At 32.9% G+C, this 23,514-nt stretch overlaps 2 protein-coding genes across 5 annotated transcripts in view; one reads left to right on the plus strand and one right to left on the minus strand.

Annotated features, from left to right (window-relative positions):
• LOC134720795 (chromosome transmission fidelity protein 8 homolog) overlaps positions 1–23,514 on the minus strand; it is a 211,064-nt gene that overhangs the window by 40,794 nt on the left and 146,756 nt on the right. The window lies entirely within an intron of this gene.
• The window catches only part of LOC134720791 (alpha-2-macroglobulin-like protein 1), a 300,001-nt gene that overhangs the window by 29,009 nt on the left and 247,478 nt on the right, over positions 1–23,514 (plus strand). For all 4 annotated transcript variants that reach the window (XM_063583299.1, XM_063583300.1, XM_063583301.1 and 1 more), the window contains exons 13-14: positions 311–571; positions 19,268–19,465. In XM_063583299.1, coding sequence (XP_063439369.1) covers positions 311–571; positions 19,268–19,465 — 459 coding nt within the window. The remainder of the gene's footprint in view (positions 1–310; positions 572–19,267; positions 19,466–23,514) is intronic.

Raw genomic sequence — 23,514 nt, forward strand, 5'->3', positions numbered from 1 at the left:
TTAGAGGGGAATAATTTTGAAACTTAAGGGACAGTTGTAGTCATTGGTTAAAATACTGTGGAATCATTATTATTATTTTGATACCAAAATTTGTGGATTTATTGGGTAAAGGGGAACCATGAATTATTTAATTCAACAAATTACAAAATTTTCTCCAGGAATGTAGGCACTAGGCAGACATTGGAAAAAAATAAGAAATCAAATATCCACTAAAACTGAAGTTTTTATCACTTCAAGAAAGTTGGTACCCATGAAAATAATTGAATTCACTAAAATAGATATGCTAAATTTTTAGAATACTTTTTTTTAGGTTGATGGTAAGGCTGTGTTCACTATTACAACAACAGAAATTGGAGACCCAAAAAATTTACGGCAGAAATTGTGTAGAAGCTTTTGGTGTTGGAATCAGGGACAACAGTCATTCCCGCTCAAAATCAAAGCTGAAGTAACAGAGGATGAGACGGACGAAAAACAAGGAATGGAAACCAGTATTAACTTTTATACTGAACCTGTTGCCATGGAATTGGTTAATAAGAAGGAGTACAGGAAAAACATGGATTACACTGTTTATGTAAATATTTATTGACAAGATTTTTGTACAGTCATTTTATTTTTAAGTTAAATGTAAAAAATCATTGAGAAATGGAAGAAAAAGTTTCTATGGTTGCTGATTTTGAAAGTTTTAATTTCAAAATAAGAAAATTGTCTATTGTTTGGAAGAAATTAGAAAAAAATCAACTAGAAGTTGTGGAAGAGTCTGATATAGCTATAGTTCTGTTGGAAAGTTGTATTTTGATAAAACTGAAACTGAGGTATTTTTGATAATCATTTAACTATTTATATTGATAAAAGAAAATTCAGATAAGTAATTATAAGACTATACACATAGACAGAATGAAAAAACCAGGATGCATATAGTCAATATTTAATGATAAATTTGGAAAGAAATCTGATTGATAATCCATAACTAGGTTAGTAAATCTTGTCCAAAGCTTAAAGAAGGGTCTTCTACTTAATCTTAGATCATTACCAGCTAATTAAGGATCTCAAGAATAATGGTGCTTTTTGGTAAGATTGGAACTTGTTTCAAGTCTTTCCATGTCACTGGCTTCCCAAACAAGAAGCACAAGTTAGCTACTATATCTACAAAATGTAGAGTGAGGCGCTCATATTCGCCATGAACACAATTTCGCCGTTTTATGATTTTGAGGTGTAAAAACTTCAAAGGATGGTTGAAATGGAAGAAATATGCCGTTAAATTATATTTTTATAACAAATATGATTATTTTTGAAAATGAGACTAAATTTTGGCACTTAAGGCAAAGGACCGTAAAATGGACAACAATTTTCAGCCAATTTCCTGAATGACAAAAATGATTTCAAAGAAGCATTCCTTAGTAATTCTTTGAATGATTGCCCTAAATTTCAGTTTTTTTTTCACCTTTCACATGTCTGCTATTCGTCTTTAATGAAATTTCTTTGATAAATATTGTTTAAAGCTGCTGTTATTTGGTATTAAACAGATATGTAAAAACGGTGAATATGTGTCCCCCTTTGACTAAAAATTAGGAAATTTCAAACACCCTTGAATCCAACTTTTCAGATGATTTTACTCAATACAAACACGTTTTCAAGCTAAGAATATTTTGCAATTGAAGTTATTTTCATATAGAAATATCAGTATACTTCAAAAACATAAAGACCTGAACATAAACTGAAGAAAACATTGAAAGATATGGCGAAAATGAGCACCTCACTCTATACTTGCTGAAATATAGTTCCCATAATTTTCATATCTGTGTAAATAGACACTTTTAAACTGAAAAAAAAATGATTTTATCTCTTGAGCAGTTTATTGAAGAGTAAAATAACAAAAATACTGAACTCCAAGGAAAATTCTAAACAGAAAGTCCTTAATCAAATGGCAAAATAAAAAACTCAAACACATCAAATGGTATTGATCATAACTGTCATATTACTGACTTGGAACCGGATTTTTCAAGGGAATATTATTTTTCAACCCTTTTTCGTATGCAATTGCATATTACATACTATGATTTTGTGGTATTTCACCTTAAGTTTTGTCAATTTGTAGGCTGTATTTGTCATGTTATTTAGGGTTACAGTAATTATCCAATACCAATATGATTTACAACTGCAATGATACCAAACAATCACGAGATAATTACCATGCACTTCTCAGTTTCAAAGTAATTAACTTTTCTAAACACTAGTTTATATAGATAGGGGATTAATAAAGGAATCCAAAGAGCAAAACAAATATATAGGTCACCGTGCTTGATTTTGAAATATTAGCCATTGAAATTTTGGTGGGAAAATATTCTCTCTTGACTTTTCATAGCTTTATCATTGACAAGTTCAAGTTCTCACTGTGAGCAATCTAAGTATCTTCCCCATCAAATGTTTTAACAATGTTAGTCATTTGAATACTGGAAATGTATTTTTACAATTAAGAATCTCCATTTCTATAGAATAAGTTTAAAATTTGTTTATGTTAAAAAAAATCATTTTCAATGACATTTTCTGAAAACTATTGAAATATAAATTGAATTAAAATACTCTTTAACTTTCAATTATCAGTGTCATAGAAACATGATAATTGTTTCCAAACTCAATAAGCAATTCTTAGAGAAGAAAAACAGTACTTCAACTTACATGCCCCTAAATCAACCTTTTGCCCTACAGGATAATTGATAAACTTTATTAAAATAATCCTTATTTGGTAACTCCATCTGTTTCTAAAAATAAAATATAAAAGTTGAAGCATGTAACAGGAAATATTATTGGCTAAGAATATTAAATTGCAGTTTAATCACATTGTTGTGCAAATCAAATGTTGAGTTTTCTGTTTAAGTCCATTTAAGAATAATTCCTGTAAATTAGGGATTCAATTACCCAAGTACTCTAGTATCGCTCAGCAAATCAAACCAGTAATGATTAGTAAATCTTCACCTTGTTGACATCCCTAGTGTTAATACATTATTTTAGAGGTTATCAATTTGGATATATATTGAATTTAGGGGCCTTGGTTGGAGAGTGGTCCATGTTGTCTAACTACTGACATATCACTAGCTTGTCAACACTGAGGTTGTGAGTTAAATATCACACTTTGTTAGCAGATGCACTCAACTCAAACCTGATATATCACTAGCTTGTCAACAATAAGGTTGTGAGTTAAATACCACACTTTGTTAGCAGGTGCACTCAACTCCAACCTGACATATAACTAGCTTGTCAACAATGAAATTGTGAGTTAAATACCACACTTTGTTAGCAGGTGCACTCAACTCCAACCTGACATATCACTAGCTTGTCAACAATGAGGTTGTGAGTTAAATATCACACTTTGTTAGCAGGTGCACTCAACTCCAACCTGATATATCACTAGCTTTTCAACAATAAGGTTGTGAGTTAAATACCACACTTTGTTAGCAGGTGCACTCAACTCCAACCTGACATATCACTAGCTTGTCAACAATGAGGTTGTGAGTTTAATACCACACTTTGTTAGCAGGTGCACTCATACCAATCTGACATTTTACTAGCTTGTCTACAATGAGGTTGTGAGTTTAATACCACACTTTGTTAGCAGGTGCACTCATACCAACCTGACATTTTACTAGCTTGTCTACAATGAGGTTGTGAGTTTAATACCACACTTTGTAAGCAGGTGCACTCAACTCCAACCTGACATATCACTAACTTGTCTACAATGAGGTTGTGAGTTATATTCCACAATTTGTTAGCAGGTGCACTCAACTACAACCTGACATATCACTAGTTTGTCAACAATGAGGTTGTGAGTTAAATACCACACTTCGTTAGCAGGTGCCCTCAACTCCAACCTGACATATCACTAGCTTGTCAACAATAAGGTTGTAGGTGCACTCAACTCCAACCTGACATATCACTTACTTGTCAACAATGAGGTTGTAAGTTGAAAACCACACTTTGTTAGCAGGTGCACTCAAACCAACCTGACATTTCACTAGCTTGTCAACAATGAAGTTGTGAGTTAAATACCACACTTTTTTAGCAGGTGCACTCAACTCCAACCTGACATATCACCAACTTGTCAACAATGAGGTTGTGAGTTAAATACCACAATTCGTTAGCAGGTGCACTCAACTCCAACCTGACATATCACTAGCTTGTCAACAATGAGGTTGTGAGTTAAATACCACACTTCATTAGCAGGTGCACTCAACTCCAACCTGATATTTTACTAGCTTGTCAACAATGAAGTTGTGAGTTAAATATCACACTTTGTTAGCAGATGCACTCAACTCCAACCTGATATATCACTAGCTTGTCAACAATAAGGTTGTGAGTTAAATACCACACTTTGTTAGCAGGTGCACTCAACTCCAACCTGACATATAACTAGCTTGTCAACAATGAAGTTGTGAGTTAAATACCACACTTTGTTAGCAGGTGCACTCAACTCCAACCTGACATATCACTAGCTTGTCAACAATGAGGTTGTGAGTTAAATATCACACTTTGTTAGCAGGTGCACTCAACTCCAACCTGATATATCACTAGCTTTTCAACAATAAGGTTGTGAGTTAAATACCACACTTTGTTAGCAGGTGCACTCAACTCCAACCTGACATATCACTAGCTTGTCAACAATGAGGTTGTGAGTTTAATACCACACTTTGTTAGCAGGTGCACTCATACCAATCTGACATTTTACTAGCTTGTCTACAATGAGGTTGTGAGTTTAATACCACACTTTGTTAGCAGGTGCACTCATACCAACCTGACATTTTACTAGCTTGTCTACAATGAGGTTGTGAGTTTAATACCACACTTTGTAAGCAGGTGCACTCAACTCCAACCTGACATATCACTAGCTTGTCTACAATGAGGTTGTGAGTTATATTTCACACTTTGTTAGCAGGTGCACTCAACTACAACCTGACATATCACTAGTTTGTCAACAATGAGGTTGTGAGTTAAATACCACACTTCGTTAGCAGGTGCCCTCAACTCCAACCTGACATATCACTAGCTTGTCAACAATAAGGTTGTAGGTGCACTCAACTCCAACCTGACATATCACTTACTTGTCAACAATGAGGTTGTAAGTTGAAAACCACACTTTGTTAGCAGGTGCACTCAAACCAACCTGACATTTCACTAGCTTGTCAACAATGAAGTTGTGAGTTAAATACCACATTTTTTTAGCAGGTGCACTCAACTCCAACCTGACATATCACTAGCTTGTCAACAATGAGGTTGTGAGTTTAATACCACACTTTGTTAGCAGGTGCACTCATACCAATCTGACATTTTACTAGCTTGTCTACAATGAGGTTGTGAGTTTAATACCACACTTTGTTAGCAGGTGCACTCATACCAACCTGACATTTTACTAGCTTGTCTACAATGAGGTTGTGAGTTTAATACCACACTTTGTAAGCAGGTGCACTCAACTCCAACCTGACATATCACTAACTTGTCTACAATGAGGTTGTGAGTTATATTCCACAATTTGTTAGCAGGTGCACTCAACTACAACCTGACATATCACTAGTTTGTCAACAATGAGGTTGTGAGTTAAATACCACACTTCGTTAGCAGGTGCCCTCAACTCCAACCTGACATATCACTAGCTTGTCAACAATAAGGTTGTAGGTGCACTCAACTCCAACCTGACATATCACTTACTTGTCAACAATGAGGTTGTAAGTTGAAAACCACACTTTGTTAGCAGGTGCACTCAAACCAACCTGACATTTCACTAGCTTGTCAACAATGAAGTTGTGAGTTAAATACCACATTTTTTTAGCAGGTGCACTCAACTCCAACCTGACATATCACTAGCTTGTCAACAATGAGGTTGTGAGTTTAATACCACACTTTGTTAGCAGGTGCACTCATACCAATCTGACATTTTACTAGCTTGTCTACAATGAGGTTGTGAGTTTAATACCACACTTTGTTAGCAGGTGCACTCATACCAACCTGACATTTTACTAGCTTGTCTACAATGAGGTTGTGAGTTTAATACCACACTTTGTAAGCAGGTGCACTCAACTCCAACCTGACATATCACTAACTTGTCTACAATGAGGTTGTGAGTTATATTCCACAATTTGTTAGCAGGTGCACTCAACTACAACCTGACATATCACTAGTTTGTCAACAATGAGGTTGTGAGTTAAATACCACACTTCGTTAGCAGGTGCCCTCAACTCCAACCTGACATATCACTAGCTTGTCAACAATAAGGTTGTAGGTGCACTCAACTCCAACCTGACATATCACTTACTTGTCAACAATGAGGTTGTAAGTTGAAAACCACACTTTGTTAGCAGGTGCACTCAAACCAACCTGACATTTCACTAGCTTGTCAACAATGAAGTTGTGAGTTAAATACCACATTTTTTTAGCAGGTGCACTCAACTCCAACCTGACATATCACCAACTTGTCAACAATGAGGTTGTGAGTTAAATACCACAATTCGTTAGCAGGTGCACTCAACTCCAACCTGACATATCACTAGCTTGTCAACAATGAGGTTGTGAGTTAAATACCACACTTCATTAGCAGGTGCACTCAACTCCAACCTGATATTTTACTAGCTTGTCAACAATGAAGTTGTGAGTTAAATATCACACTTTGTTAGCAGATGCACTCAACTCCAACCTGATATATCACTAGCTTGTCAACAATAAGGTTGTGAGTTAAATACCACACTTTGTTAGCAGGTGCACTCAACTCCAACCTGACATATAACTAGCTTGTCAACAATGAAGTTGTGAGTTAAATACCACACTTTGTTAGCAGGTGCACTCAACTCCAACCTGACATATCACTAGCTTGTCAACAATGAGGTTGTGAGTTAAATATCACACTTTGTTAGCAGGTGCACTCAACTCCAACCTGATATATCACTAGCTTTTCAACAATAAGGTTGTGAGTTAAATACCACACTTTGTTAGCAGGTGCACTCAACTCCAACCTGACATATCACTAGCTTGTCAACAATGAGGTTGTGAGTTTAATACCACACTTTGTTAGCAGGTGCACTCATACCAATCTGACATTTTACTAGCTTGTCTACAATGAGGTTGTGAGTTTAATACCACACTTTGTTAGCAGGTGCACTCATACCAACCTGACATTTTACTAGCTTGTCTACAATGAGGTTGTGAGTTTAATACCACACTTTGTAAGCAGGTGCACTCAACTCCAACCTGACATATCACTAGCTTGTCTACAATGAGGTTGTGAGTTATATTTCACACTTTGTTAGCAGGTGCACTCAACTACAACCTGACATATCACTAGTTTGTCAACAATGAGGTTGTGAGTTAAATACCACACTTCGTTAGCAGGTGCCCTCAACTCCAACCTGACATATCACTAGCTTGTCAACAATAAGGTTGTAGGTGCACTCAACTCCAACCTGACATATCACTTACTTGTCAACAATGAGGTTGTAAGTTGAAAACCACACTTTGTTAGCAGGTGCACTCAAACCAACCTGACATTTCACTAGCTTGTCAACAATGAAGTTGTGAGTTAAATACCACATTTTTTTAGCAGGTGCACTCAACTCCAACCTGACATATCACCAACTTGTCAACAATGAGGTTGTGAGTTAAATACCACAATTCCTTAGCAGGTGCACTCAACTCCAACCTGACATATCACTAGCTTGTCAACAATGAGGTTGTGAGTTAAATACCACACTTCATTAGCAGGTGCACTCAACTCCTACCTGATATTTAACTAGCTTGTCAACAATGAAGTTGTGAGTTAAATACCACACTTTTTAAGCAGGTGCCCTCAACTCCAACCTGACTTATCAATAGCTTGGCAACAATGAGGCTGTGAGTTAAATACCACACTTTGTTAGCAGGTGCACTCAACTCCAACCTGAAATTTTACTAGCTTGTCAACAATGAAGTTGTGAGTTAAATACCACACTTTTTTAGCAGATGCACTCAACTCCAACCTGACATATCACTACCTTGTCAAAAATGAGGTTGTGTGTTAAATACCACACTTTGTAAGCAGGTGCACTCAACTCCAACCTGACATATCACTAGCTTGTCAACAATGAGGTTGTGAGTTAAATACCACACTTCATTAGCAGATGCACTCAACTCCAACCTGACATATCACTAGCTTGTCAACAATGAGGTTGTAAGTTAAATACCACACTTCATTAGCAGGTGCACTCAACTCCAACCTGACATATCACTAGCTTGTCAACCATGAGGTTGTGAGTTAAATACCTTACTTTGTTAGCAGGTGCACTCAACTCCAACCTGACATATCACTAGCTTGTCAACAATGAGGTTGTGAGTTTAATACCACACTTCATTACCAGTGCACTCAACTCTAACCTGACATATCACTAGCTTGTCAAAAATGAGGTTGTGTGTTAAATACCACACTTTGTAAGCAGGTGCACTCAACTCCAACCTGACATATCACTAGCTTGTCAACAATGAGGTTGTGAGTTAAATACCACACTGCATTAGCAGATGCACTCAACTCCAACCTGACATATCACTAGCTTGTCAACAATAAGGTTGTGTGTTAAATACCACACTTTGTAAGCAGGTGCACTCAACTCCAACCTGATATATCACTAGCTTGTCAACCATGAGGTTGTGAGTTTAATACCACACTTTGTAAGCAGGTGCACTCAACTCCAACCTGACATATCACTAGCTTGTCAACCATGAGGTTGTGAGTTTAATACCACACTTTTTTAGCAGGTGCAATCAACTTCAACCTGACATATCACTAGCTTGTCAACAATGAGGTTGTGAGTTAAATACCACACTTTGTTAGTAGGTGCTCTCAACTCCAACCTGAATTGATTTGGATTGTCAGTTTTTATTTGGAAGGTTGATGGATCTCTCTAGGAACTCGTGCTTCTTCTGCCAATATAAACTGACGCCATTAAAAGGCCCATTTATGTTGAAAATGGTTTTTAACACCAATCAATCAATTAATCAATATATTTCATTTACCTAGTCTGTCTATAAATCTTCTGTACCTGTTCTGTGTCTATTTGGCCAACAAAAACTGTATTACATCTCACTACAGGTACTTCTTAAATAACCCTAGAGAAAAAAATCAGTGGAATTACACTGGAATACCACTGATATTCCATTGTAATTTCCACTGGAATTCCAGTAATTATCAATGGAATAATTTGGCTGGAATTCCACTGGAACTACATTGGCTTTCCACTGGAATTACAGTGAAAATTCCAGTGTTATTTCACTGGATTCCAGCCAAATTATTCCACTGATAATCACTGGAATTCCAGTGGAAATTACAGTGTTATTTCACTTGTATTCCAGTGGAATTCCAGCCAAATTATTCCAGTGGAATGCGAATGTAATTCCAGTGGTATTTTGCTGCAACTCCAGTGGAATAACTAGAGTTCCAGTGGAATTGCTACTCTGACATATACGCCCTATTGCTGGCCTTATCACTACTTATGAGAAACACAAAATATAGTGATTCATCATATGATTGATCTGATCATATTCAAATAAATAACATTTTTAACATCCTATCCATGAACAGAAAAATGTCCTGCATGGTTTGTATAAGTAGAATAAAAACAGTGTCTATATGGTCAGCTTAAACCGTACCCACAAACTGATTAACTAATATAAAAATTATGTGTGATATATAAACTTCTCTTCCTTTCTGTAATTCAAAACTTGCTGTCTCTGTACTTCAAACTATAATTGCTGAATAAAGGTATTAAAATGGAGTCTGCATAAAATCTGTTTCATATCATTGCTGGCAGCTCATATTTAATCCCCTAAAAGTACAAAAATATCCACAAAGAATCAATTGTTCAAGAGGTAATGATTGTATGAAGCAATAAATTCAATAGAAACAGCATTATGCATCTTAAATTGCATTGGAAGTTTAAGTTAAACTCAAATTTAGTACCCCCCCCCCCTTTAACCCTTGAAGATAAAACTGGCGACTTAAATTATTATTAACGTTTCACCAAGTTAATTTACGATGAATATTATTCACACAATTTAATTTCTACATATCAGATTATCATATATACCCATGTACCATTTACATGTCAGATTTAATACGATATGTCTGTTATGTATGTGACAACAATATATCAATTTATCATTCTTCATTAATTTATTGTCTGCCTAAACTTTCTGATGTTTTGCTCAGATTAAAATCCTAAATGTTTTATATTGCCTCAACAAATTGTATTTCATAATCATTCTATGTTAAATCAAATACTTATCTGAAAACATCTGCGTTTGGATTCTCCATTTTTGTTATCCAGCGTAATCATATGACGTCATATTTGCAAGTGCGTTTAAGTCAAGGTGTCAATCTCGTCCCATATAATATCGGCCCGAAGTTGATTCGTCCCTGTAATGGTATTTCAGTGAACTTCTCAAAACCGGTCGTCCGTTGGACTACGGAAACAGCCGATTTGCGGGGTTTGCCGGTTTGTAGAAATTTAAAATCACAAGAGTTACTTCCCCTTAATATGGGTGTTTGAGAATGTTTTGAAAATGTATTTCACTTTCATTAAAATATACGTTTTCCTTTTTAAATTTTAGTTTTGTATATAATATCTATCTTAAAATACAGCTACAACTTCTATTTCATCTTATTTTATTTTTTTATTTTGCAGGAATAAAAAAATAAAAACACCATACATTTATGATATTTCACGAATAATTAGTTAAAATGTTCTACTCTGTACGGTCGAACGGTACCTATGATATTCATCTATACGGTACCTATGATATTCATCTATACGGTACCTATGATATTCATCTATACGTGTGTTGTAAGTTACAAATGTTACACCTTGTCATAACGCAATAAAAAAGGAGAGTTATGAAACGATATTGACAGGTGAACAGATATTACAGCCTGGACTATTAGGTGACCTGATTGAATTTTATTGACCGAACAATTTGTAGGTTACAGTTATACAAATGAAACAGTAATTTTAAATCATTTCAGATGACAAGGCCCATTTTTCGAGAATGAGTTATAATGATATAATTATTTAAATACAACAATACCGGCTGGTATCCGATTTCAAGGAATAACCATTTAATATAATGCAACTCTGCTGGGTCTTCTTAATTTGGCCGGTATGGTGGGAGAGGCTGTATTCAGATAAATTTCAATATATAAGAAATAAATAAGGGTGATGCATTAAAACATTTTTGAACAGAATGGCAATTTAATTTTTTTTCTTTGCACGTTGCTGCAGAAGTTGTCATTAAATTAAGCAACAATTAAATTGCCTTTCAATTAAGACATCATAATTATTTTGACTAGGTACAAATGAATTGTACTGAGAATAGTCATTAGAATATAATATAAATACTTTTTCTACCCCAAAAAATGGCCATCAGTATCTAATGATAAATCATGCAACCCAACAATGTATTCCAGTGGAATTGCAGTGGTAAAATTTTCAAATGTCATTATTCCAGTGGAATTACAGTGGTAAAATTTTCAAATGTCATTCCAGTGGAATCACCAATCAAATTCCACTGGAATTTTTAGTTTTAAATGATTTACCAGTGGAATTCAAATGAGTCACTGTAAACCAGTAGAATTCCAGTGGAATCAACTGGTATTCCACTGGAATTCCATTGATATTTTCTATGGGGAAGTTCCATTCTCAATTTTATCATAAAATATCAGCAGATTGCAGTTATCAGTTGTGAGATGTGAGGTGTTTTCTTATTTTTCAGACATCTCCTTTTATTGCCCCGTTTATGGGCATTATGTTTTTCTGTCTGTGCGTCCATCCTTTCTTTCGTCAAGTCATTCATCTGTCTGTTCCCCTTCAGTTTAAAGTTTTTGGTCAAGGTAGTTTTTGATGAAGTTGAAGTTCAATCAACTTAAAACTTAGTACACATATACCCTATGATATGATCTTTCTAATTTTAATACCAAATTAGAGTTTATACCCCAATTATACTGTCCACTGTCCACTGACCATAGAAAATGATAGTGTGAGAGTGGTATTCGTGAACTATGGACACATTATTGTTTTAAAAATTGGGATAAGTGGTACCTTTACATAAAAAGCTGTAGAAATTCTTGCTATTAGTTGATCATTACGCATTATTTACATACATATACATAAAGATATCCTTCTGATTACTATGGGATATCAATTTTATGGTTTTCATGGTAATAGGTTAACCACAAGTTCAAATGTTGAATGAAATACAAATGTTCTATAGGCTTGTATGTATATTTTGGCAAAACCACAAAATAAATCAATGATGATACAATGTTTCTTCAATCCATTAGAATTGGTACCCACAAAAAAACCCTTTTCATTATCATATTAGCTCAATATAAATCTGTTTGATATGTTGACTAGTGGTGTATTGCCAATCATTACCCTTAAACGTCACAAAATATGCCACTAACAGAAACCAGGATCATATTAGGATAATGAACTATTTCTATTCTGTCCCTGCTTACTACGTAGATACCCAGACTTATTAATAAGTTTAATCTATTAAAGGTTAGTTAAGTCTAATCAAAAATTAAATCTATTCTTCTTAAAGAATGTTGGCTTCTTTTCAAAAATTCAAAAATTGACATCTCCCTGAAAAAAATTATAAGAGATTTTGTAGTAGAACCATTTTTTTCAAACCATTTCTTTGTTAATTTATCTTGATTGTTGTAATTCAATAATGCAAAACTCATATAAAAATATTTTTGTCATTCAAAATGATTTATGATCTGAATAACTAACAATAATTGACAAGTATCTCAGGTTCTATGTGTATTTAAATTTCAATCTTATCTATTGGTCCCTACAAGGATAATTAATAAACTTTATTAGAACATTTTTATTTGGGTAATTTCTGCTGTTTCTAAAGCTGAAATCATAAAACATGTAAAAGGGGATATTTTTAGTAAAATACTGACTCTTTTGAAACAATTTGGACAGTTTGAACCTAACTTTATCTGTATAATCTTTAGGTGTTTTGCTTTGAAAGTGATGAGCCTAACCCCCTTACACTTCCAGGGCACCCGAGATCATCCAAGGATTTTTGTGGCATTTGCGTTGCTCAAGCTTAGTGCTTTTATGTTGTGTTTTCTGTATTGTTGTTAGTCTTTTGATCTTTTTTCTTGCCATTGCATTGTCAGTTGTTGTTGTCTTATTAGTTTGAAAGTTCCTTTGGTATCTTTTCCATCTCTTTAATCAACTAGTACATAAAATATGATAGTAAAGTTAGCTGTGTTATAACATGAGTAACACAAATAGTGCCACATGTGGAGCAGGATCTGCTTACCCTTCCAGAGTTTTTTATTCTATGTTGTGTCTTGTGTACTATTATTTGTCAGTTTCTATTTTATCTAATGTCCCTCTGGTATCTTTCGCCTCTCTTCTATGGATTAATTCAAGATAGATTCTAAAAATTAAGGGGATACCTTGTAGGTGTATATATCCTTGACATATCTGATAGTTGTCTCATTGACAATCATACCAAAGGAGTATGTTCGATAAGGTCCTAAAATGGCCCCTTTTTTTTAGCGCAAATTTCAAATTCAGATTTATTGACCAATATCATGGTAAATTATAGCTAATACATGGACTAGATAGGATATAAGCCATTTTGTTAAAAATTTGACGTTTCTGCGTTTCATTATGACGTCACAAGTTGTACTTATATTGATTTTTCTCGGAAAAAACAATGAAAATGGGTAAATTTCAATAGATGTTTGGACATGAAACATAGAGCGCATACGTCAACAACAAAGATCTTTTAAAATAATGTTTGTGAAGACATTTCACATGTCTTATTCGAATATTAAGCTTGTCGACGCCTGCGCTCTATGTTTCCTCGTCCTTTATTTGGTTGAAATCCAGCTGATTTTGTCAAATTTCACAAAAAAATCCCTTATCTTGACCTTTTTGGATGTAAAAATCAATGTGTTAGAATTAAACTTTGACAAAACAGTTCTGTTTAACTTTCTCACATGTCTTTAAGGCAACTTAAAACAATAATTGTCTTCTAACTCTGAACGTTATAATGGGGGCCAAATATGGCCCTTACCGAACTTAAATTACTCCTTTACAAGTTTTGATGCTGTAATTAGCTGAGCTTAGGAGAAATGATATGTTTATAATCTAAAGTTGATAACCCCCAAGTGTCAATGTATTAAGTCAGGAATATGACAGTTCTTGTCCATTCATTTTTGATGTGTTTTGTCATTTGATTTTGCCGTGTGATTATTGACTTTCTGGTTGGATTTTCCTCTGAGTTCAGTATTTTTATGATTTTACTTTTTATCATTGTTGCAACTATTTCTCAAAACAGAAGATTAACAAATAATCAATGAAAACCTGAGTGAGTGAATATTGAAAAATCCATCAAAAAGTCAAAATTTACTGTTTTGTAAGAAAATCATCAATTTTATGAAACTTTCAAGATCTACAGCTGAGGTCACCATGTATGAGTACTATTGTTATTAAGATTAGAAAAACTGAAGAAAAAAACAAACATTAAAGAAAACAAAATATATCTTTTGTACATTTTTTTTTTTTTTTTTGCTGTAATCCTTTTTCTTTCATTTGCAATTTGAGTTCTGTGAAGAAGTAACATTGTATTTTAGTACACGGTAGGATTTCCGGTAAGACATCTGAGTATGGCTTTAAGTGCTGGTTTATTTCATCATTCTAAAAAGAAGACAATTGAAAAAGACTCACATTTCCTTGTATTCAAATTAATGGGTTGCTTAAGGAATATTTAAATGCCCCTAGGTGGGGCATTATGTTTATCTGTCTGCATCTGGTTTTTTTGTGCATCAGTCAGTCCTGTTTATACATCCTACTTCAGGTTAAAGTTTTTGGTCAAGGTAACTTTTTTTTATTATATTGGAGTCATTATCAAATTGAATCTTATAACACATGTTCCCTATGACATGGTCTTTCCAATTTTAATGCCAAATTAGAGTTTTGACCCCAGTTTCACTTACCACTGACATAGAAAATGATAGTGTGAGTGAGGCATCCATGTACTAAGGACACATTCTTGGTGAATGATTTATCCTAGATTCCTATGTCAGCGTCTTTGTCTGTAGCTTCAATATTTAGGTTAAGTCTCCTGTTTAAGTTTTTTAAGGCATCAATAACCTTGTCAAATCTATATGGAAATTACTAGAAAGATTTGGACAGAAGCTTGTTTTTGACCAAAAGATAGTATTTGCTTTATCTCATAAAGATTTTTACAATGAAGTGTACTACTATTGGGACAAATAATATCAAAATTATAAAGTCTACCAGCTCTTACTCAAAATATTTACAGTTTTGTATTAAGGGAGTCTACAATTGTAGATTGACAGCTTCAGACGTACTAACTTTTGACATTTTTTGATTGGACCAAATCACTACTTAATAAGTAGTTGTTTTTTTTAATAATAAGGAGATAAATGTGTGAAGCAAATCTATGAAAATATTTTTTTTCCATTTATGATAAATGAATTTTGTTTTTAAAGTTAGCATTTGTTAACAGTAAATGAAAATGAGAACAAGGTCAGGTACGCCCTTCCTAACAGACATGTTTACACCATCGGAATTAAAAACAAAGAAGAAAAACAAATACAAACACTGAACTGCTGGATTATAATTTTTGTGTTAATCATTTGAACATCACTTTCTGCACTACATCAATACAAACAAAACAAGTTGTTTGATTGATATAAAAACCTTAAGCTTTAACAAAAACAATTCTGGACTACAGGATGTTATATTGGGTCAAGCACTTAAGCAATTATTTTCACATGAAATATCATTTGCAAAACAAGATCTTTTATTGACATAATCTGAAACTCTCATTTCTATGTAACAGCTAATCTTAAACTGAACTATTATGTAATATTTGGTAGATTTTGAAAAATATAAAAATTCTCATATTTTCAACTTAAATGTAGTAATCCCTTCTGACTTCAATATCTTTATGTAATCTTCTGCAATGTCATAGCAATAAAAATTAGACTATAGACATTGCATGACAAATTGTCATCTGTTGTAATTAGGAAATTACTTATCCCAGAGAGAATAAACTTTTTGTCTTAAAACCTTTGACATTTTTACCATCATTTCCTTTCTACAAGATATATTAAGGTTAGCCTTTGTTAGCAGCATCAATATATTAAGATTATTGGCTGAAAATAAAGCTGTGTGCGTGGTGTGCAATAGGGTATTATTTAATATCTGTTAATTGCCAATAATTCACATTACTTGTCATTTTTCTAGGTTCTTTTTGTCCTTCTCAAAATATAATAGTTTTGGTACATACGTTCTAAGATCATCATATCTGCCAACATTTCAAAATGCCTTTGGGAGTTTTGTGTACAAGATAATTCTTACAATCCAACAAAATTTTTATATGTACATGTATTATAATGTTCTTCATAATTTAAAGTCCTATAATCTATGGTTTAATTGATTGTTTTGTTTTAAATTGTGGAAAAATTGCTCATTCAAATTTTTAATTTGGGATATTCCACTCTTAAAGTGACATTAAATTATAATCCTGGTATCTCTGATAACTATTTACACCACTGGCCATGGGTCGATTCCACTGCTGGTAGAGGTTTCGTCCCCGAGGGCATCACCAGTCCAGTAGTCAGCATTTCAGTGTTGACATGAATATCAATTATATAATCATTTTAATAAATTTCCAGTTGACAAAACTTAAAATTTATTGAAAGAGTAAGGATTAACTTATATGAGTAATAGATTACATTAGCCATATTTGGCATATCTTTTTAGATTTTTTGGTCATTAATGCTCTTCAAATTTTTTTGTGTTCTGTTAAATTGTTCCTTTTAAAATTGTTTGGATGATGACTGATGTACCCATATTTTGACTATTTTATTTATTTTGTCTGTTTATTTAACGCATCAATGTAAATATACAGAATTTGATGAGACTGTCATTAAAGTGAGAGTGTTAGCGCTATAGAACCAGGTTTAATCCACCATTTTCTACATTTGAAAATGCCTGTACCAAGTCAGGAATATGACGGTTCTTGTCCATTCGTTTTTGATGCGTTTTGTTATTTGATTTCGCCATGTGATTATGGACTTTCCGACTTCAGTATTTCTGTGATTTTACTTTTTGTACTTGTTTGGCTTTATAACTTTTTTGATCTAAACGTCACTGATGAGTCTTATGTAGACGAAAAGCGCGTCTGGTGTATTGCAGGTATGGATTATATCAATATGAATTAACAATTAAAAAGATTTAAGACATTGAAATTATATTTGGTTAATCAGGATAGCAAAAATAGTGACAAGAGTAGGAAGCTTTATGCAATTTAATTTAATAACAAGAAATGCCATCCTCCTATCCAATAAGACAATTCTATTAATGCTTATAAATAGTCTTGATTTTTTTCTATTTAATACTAAATCTTTCCAAGCAAAAGATAAGAATATAAGTACTATGGATTATTCATTATGATTGTTTAGATTTTAGGTACAGGGGTACCAGGAATTCAAATGTTCATCACATAACCAATTTTCTGTAGGAATGTTTTCATGAATTTCTAAAACAATGAAATCAAACACCTTTAAAAAAATAAGTTTAAAACAATACTCAAAATTTTGTACCCAAAAATTAGTAAAATCAAAAAAATACTGAACTCAGAGGAAAATTCAAAAAGGAAAGTTCATAATCAAATAAGTGAATACAGCTTAAAAGCACTCCTTGACATCAGTATGGAGTAAGTACCTAATTGATGTTGTTCAATGAGAGACAGAAACATCTGTTGTTATATATATGCTGTATACAACAGAATTGCATCTATTTACCTCATCACCATTCAATATTGTTGTCATTTAGTATATCAATTAACGCTCTAGGGTATTAACCTTCCATTACATGATCAGTTTCTGGTAGGTTTTATTATAAAGTTCATCTATATCGTTGGTCAGTTGTTGTATCTTTCACTCTTTCCTTATTTCCATTCTCAATTTCACTAGTTATTGTTTTCAATAAATCAGTTATAGCTTGTAGCCATTTCAGCTTTTCTCTATCAGAAATTTGGAAAACATGATCACTAAATGTGACTGTAAACATTATGAAACTGACATTTGTTAAAATGAAATGTCTTAAAAAGTTGATGTTTGATAATATCGCTGACTTTATGCCTTTCTGTCTGAGTTTGTTTTTGTAGTTAATGTCCTCGTTTGAGACTTGTCTGTTGGTATATATGGTAACCAATTAAGATAGACAGATGATAAAACAATGTTTTCATGATACTTGTACTGGCACTTTTTAAAGTGTCATGTGTACTGAAAATGGCATCATACAGGTTGCACTTTATATATTTTTTTATTTCTTTTAAAACATCCAGCAACCTTATGATTTGGAATTTCAGAGGACATATGTCATCAGTGGGTACAATTTTCCACCAAAAAAAGTCTGATTTTTGTAAAGGATGACTATAGTTCCTGACAACTAGATATTTGTGGATTCAGTAGAGCATGACCTATTCCATGATAAATTTACAACCAATAAAAGGCACCTCTGATAACATGAATTCAATTCATGTACCCCAATGTATGAAGCAACCATATCTTCAGTGTTCTCTGACCAAATATTTGTTTGAATTTGATTGACATTGTGGTCCATGAATGATATTATCTATTAAGTTGAATCATTATCAATACAAATCAGTTGGATGACAATTTGAAGGTCCAGCGACCTAGGTCAGGGTCCAGCTAATTGGATTGTTGCAATGTTGCTGCCCATCAAATTGACTTTTATCAAGTTTTCTGTAGACAGGAGTCACATATTTCTGTGTCAACATTTCATTTCTTATAGTAATATATGTACTGTATATTGTATGTCACCACATTTTGGAGTAGGGAGCTCATGTTGTTCATTTTTTTTCAGTCGGAAGATTTACTCTAAAAAATCTCCAGTCAGATTAAAATCTCCAGACTGGACTTTCATTATACTTTTACCTACTGTAAATTCAGAAATTATTGCGAGGTTTTTATTATTGCGAAAAATGCGACAGACTTGTAAACGCAATAATTTAAACTCGCATTTTGAAATCATTCATATGAATTAAACAGGATTTTTCTCAAAATCGTTATAATTAAAATCGCATTTAAGTCTAAAATGACAAAATCGCAATAATAAATGCACGCAATAATTTCTGAATTTACAGTATTAAAACAGACTATGCTTTCTTTTGACAGATCCATATAACAGATCCTAGCGGTGGACCACTTCTTAAAACAGAGCGATCAAAGTTTTATTTAAATGTAACAATAACAGAGCAAATGAAATATGCCGTGATATTCCAGCAAGAACGAGCCAACTTACCAACCGATATGGATGATATTATCATGCCATTTACAACATCTACCATAACAAAGTATGCTCTTATAATAAATGTAAGTAACAATTTTGTTCTTTCTACAACCAAAACATAAATATTATTCAATAGAAAATTTCAAACATTTCAATATACAGTTGTCAAAAATTACTTTTATCACAATAATAGAACATAAACATTTTGTTGTTTACAACATACCAATACATATTTGCCAAAAGATAGATTCAGACATATAAACAACAGTATGTTATTGTCAGAATTTACTCCTTGGTGCACTATACAATAGCTTGTGAATGTATTTAATCAGTTTTCAATACACCATACTCATTTCAATAAAGGTATATAAGCATGTTGACGTTTACAACCAAATCCATGATTTTTCACAAAAAGAAAGTTTAAAACATAGACTAGTTAGGTCCTAGTACACAGCTATTGAAATAAGATTTTCATTGTTCCCAGTGTGGACAGTGTGATGCTTGTTATTTTTTTTTATACCCCTTCCAAATGTATTTCTTCATGTTTTATGCCTTAAATAGCAAGTTGGGGGATGAAATTACACTGTAAAAAAATTGGGTCATGAATTTTAAAGTAAAGAAGTGATTTGGTCCAGCAAAAAAAGGTTAACGATTAGCACTTTGGAAGCTATCAAAAGATTTCAAGACCCCCTGAACATAGAATTGTCTATATTGAGTAAAGCTGATGAAGTTTTTTTTATGCCCCACCTACAATATTAGAGGGGCATTATGTTTTCTGGTCTGTGCGTCCATTCCTATGCTTGTTCGTCTGTTTGTCTGTTCGTCCATTTGTTTGTTTGTTTGTCAATTTGTCTGTTTGTCTGTTCATCCATTTGTTTGTTTGTTTGTCAATTTATCTGTTTGTCTGTTCGTCCATTTGTCCCTCTTCAGCTTAAAGTTTTTGGTCATGTACAGTAGTTTTTGATGAAGTTGAAGTCCAATCAACTTAAAACTTAGTACCCATGTGCACTATAATATGAACTTTCTGATTTTAATGCCAAATTAGAGTTTTGACCACAACTTGAAGGTCAACTGAACAAAAAAAATGATAGTGCAAGTTTCAGGTTAAAGTTTTTGTTCAAGGTAGTTTTTGATGAAGTTGAAGTCCAATCAACTTGCAACTTAGTATACATGGGCCCTGTGATATTTTCTTTCTAATTTAAAAATGCCAATTTAGAGTTTCTGCCCTTATTTCACAGTCCCCTTAACACAGAAAATGACAGTGCGAGAGAGGCATCCATGTATATACTATGGACACATTCTTGTTTAATTTTGATTTAATTCTTGCCATATAGTACATCACACTGGAAAATATTATTAAGAAAGTGCAGTTGGGATTTTTTAAATTTCCATCTATTGTTTAAAAGAAATGCACTACGAAATAACTGTGTTTTTGGACCATGTAGTTGTCTGAAATTACTCCTAAGTGCACTATAAGATTTCTGAATACACAGTACTCTATCTCAATAAAGGGACATAAACATTTTGTTTTTTAAAACAAAAACCATTCATTTTCACCATAAGACAATTCTGTACACCATGTACGCAGATTAAAACTTAGTTGTCTGAAATAACCCCGTGGTGCACTATACAATAGCTGGCGAATATGTTTTATCATGTTTTACTATACAGAACTCATTTCAATAAAGGTACATAAACATTTTGTTTTTTCACAACCAAATCCATGCGTATTTGCCAAAAGACAATTTCAGACATAAATCAATAAGAAGTTGTAAGAAATCACTCCGTGGTGCACTATAGGATAGCATGATAGCTGGACAACTCATTTGATCATATTTCAAACAACCTCATTTAAAAAAAATATTTTCTTTGATTTATAGCTTTGATTTTGATCTATGTATTTTGAAGTTGTAACAACATTAAATTATTTATGAACCTGGAAACAGAATACATTCTATATGTTGAACACAACTATTTTCGTATATGATTTTGCCACTTAAGTCTTGAGTATTTATCTAAAATAGGAATAAGCAGGATAAATTTGAACAAAATTTTATCAATTTAAGCTGTGTATTGTCTTTCAAACTTAAATTATTCTTTTTTTATTGAATTTTGAGTATGCAACAATTTGAAATAAAAAAAACATTAACTGTAAATTCAGAAATCATTTGGAGCTTTTTATTAATGCTAATAATGTGTCTGGCTGAAAATCATAGCAGTAAAAACTAACAATTATAATGATATTTGATATCTGTATGCAGCTTTACCTTAAATTGCAATAATCCATTTTAAGTTTTTGTTCAACCATTAAAACTGGCAATAATAAATGCAGGCAATAAATGTTGAACTTACAATGAAAAAAGCAATTTTGTGTCAAATTGTCTTTTACAGCTGAAGAACAATTTGCCAGTTCAGAATCCTAAATATGTTCATAACTTATTGCATTAATCACATTATTTATTGTTTGATTTTTGCAATGTGACCATGAATACATCATCAACATCAGCATTTGTTATGTCAAAACATGGATAAAAATAATCAAAAGTAGCAAAAAAAGGAATCCACATCAATTCTAGTAAAACAAAGGCTAATATATAACCAAAAAATAAACAAAAGACAAATAAGATCAACATCAACTACTCATCTGCAGGGTCCTGACCTAGAACAGGCACATAAAGAATGTGGCAGAGTTCAACACATTTGTAAGTGTTCAACTAATCCTTAACACAGGGCAGTTGGGTAACAACACATCAAAAGAAAAAGAAAAGAAAAATCAGTTGGAAGATTTCATTCACAGTAATTTTGTGATTACTTTTATATTGACACCAAAACCTCGAAGTTGAAAAACCAATTGTTACTGAGCTGAACTTTTTTTAGCACAAAGCCTTCAAGACACCTCAAAATTTTAAAACTCTATTTGTACAAATGTAATTATCTTTTTAAACACGAATAATTATTCATTTCTGATGTTGTTTATGTTTATGAATACAGTTCAGGGATTGTTTATTCACACTTTGTCATTTAGCTGATTTGATTCTAAATCAGTTCCTTATTATAATTTTGTTTTTATTGCTTATCAATAATTTATTTCCAATAATACCAGTTTTGACAAGAGAATTGTATGATATCAATATGTTCTTTAGGTGGAATAGTTAACTTAGGATAAGGAATAGACAGTGTCTAGAATATCATATGGAATAATGGAAATTTTGTGGTCTTGAAATCTGGCTAAAATGGCCAGGAATTGATTTGATGCAGATTACTGATATCACTTTTTTACTGCTAATGTTTGATTTTTGTTAATAAACATAAAAAAATTCCTAACTGGAAAATATATATGGTCAAGGCAAAGTGATCTATATTGAAAGTAAAAGACAGTAATATGAAACCTTTTCAATGTTAACAAATAAGTCTAGCTAATGGGTCAATTTATATTATGTCTTCTATGATTTGGTTTTTGAAGGCTTTTTGTTACAACTTTTCAGAACATACATAATATATGATGCGCTTAATTATTATTTTGCTTGTGTTTATTGCTGAAAACTTACATTAGAATTTTCAAAATTGTCTATATCTGAAATATCTGCTATTTTTGTACAAATTAGATGGTTTCTTGTTTTGTTTCAGGGTATAAAAGCTGTAAGATTTCATAGTGGTTTTCTGGGTTCAATCGTTTACTATGAACAAACTGTGTCCAGCAATTCTCCAATACAATCCCATTTGGTCAATGAACCCATGTTATGTTTATACTTGTCTTTAAACATGACCTTGTGTAATAGGGAATTGACCTTGGAAGACTTTCTTCCTATTGATGATTCACCTCAATGTTTGGATTGAAATAGCTAATATTGTTCAAATGCATATACATGTATCTCTGAACAGAATATACTTTTGTTGTTGGTATTTATATCAATACATACTGGACTAATGTATTGAATCTTTGAGTATTGCAAATAAGTGGAAGGATTTGCATTGGTTTAACATCTTTATCGTAGAATGGCAATATAGAAAAAAAAGTTTGTGGTGAAATATACATGAGCAACAGCCTTACATAAAGATTTTTTGCCTGCTTAAAATCATAAGGTAACAACACTACAGTTCGATCTGTATACGAGTAAGCACAAATACATGT

This window comes from Mytilus trossulus, chromosome 6 (assembly GCF_036588685.1).
Source record: "Mytilus trossulus isolate FHL-02 chromosome 6, PNRI_Mtr1.1.1.hap1, whole genome shotgun sequence".
NCBI lineage: Eukaryota > Metazoa > Mollusca > Bivalvia > Mytilida > Mytilidae > Mytilus > Mytilus trossulus.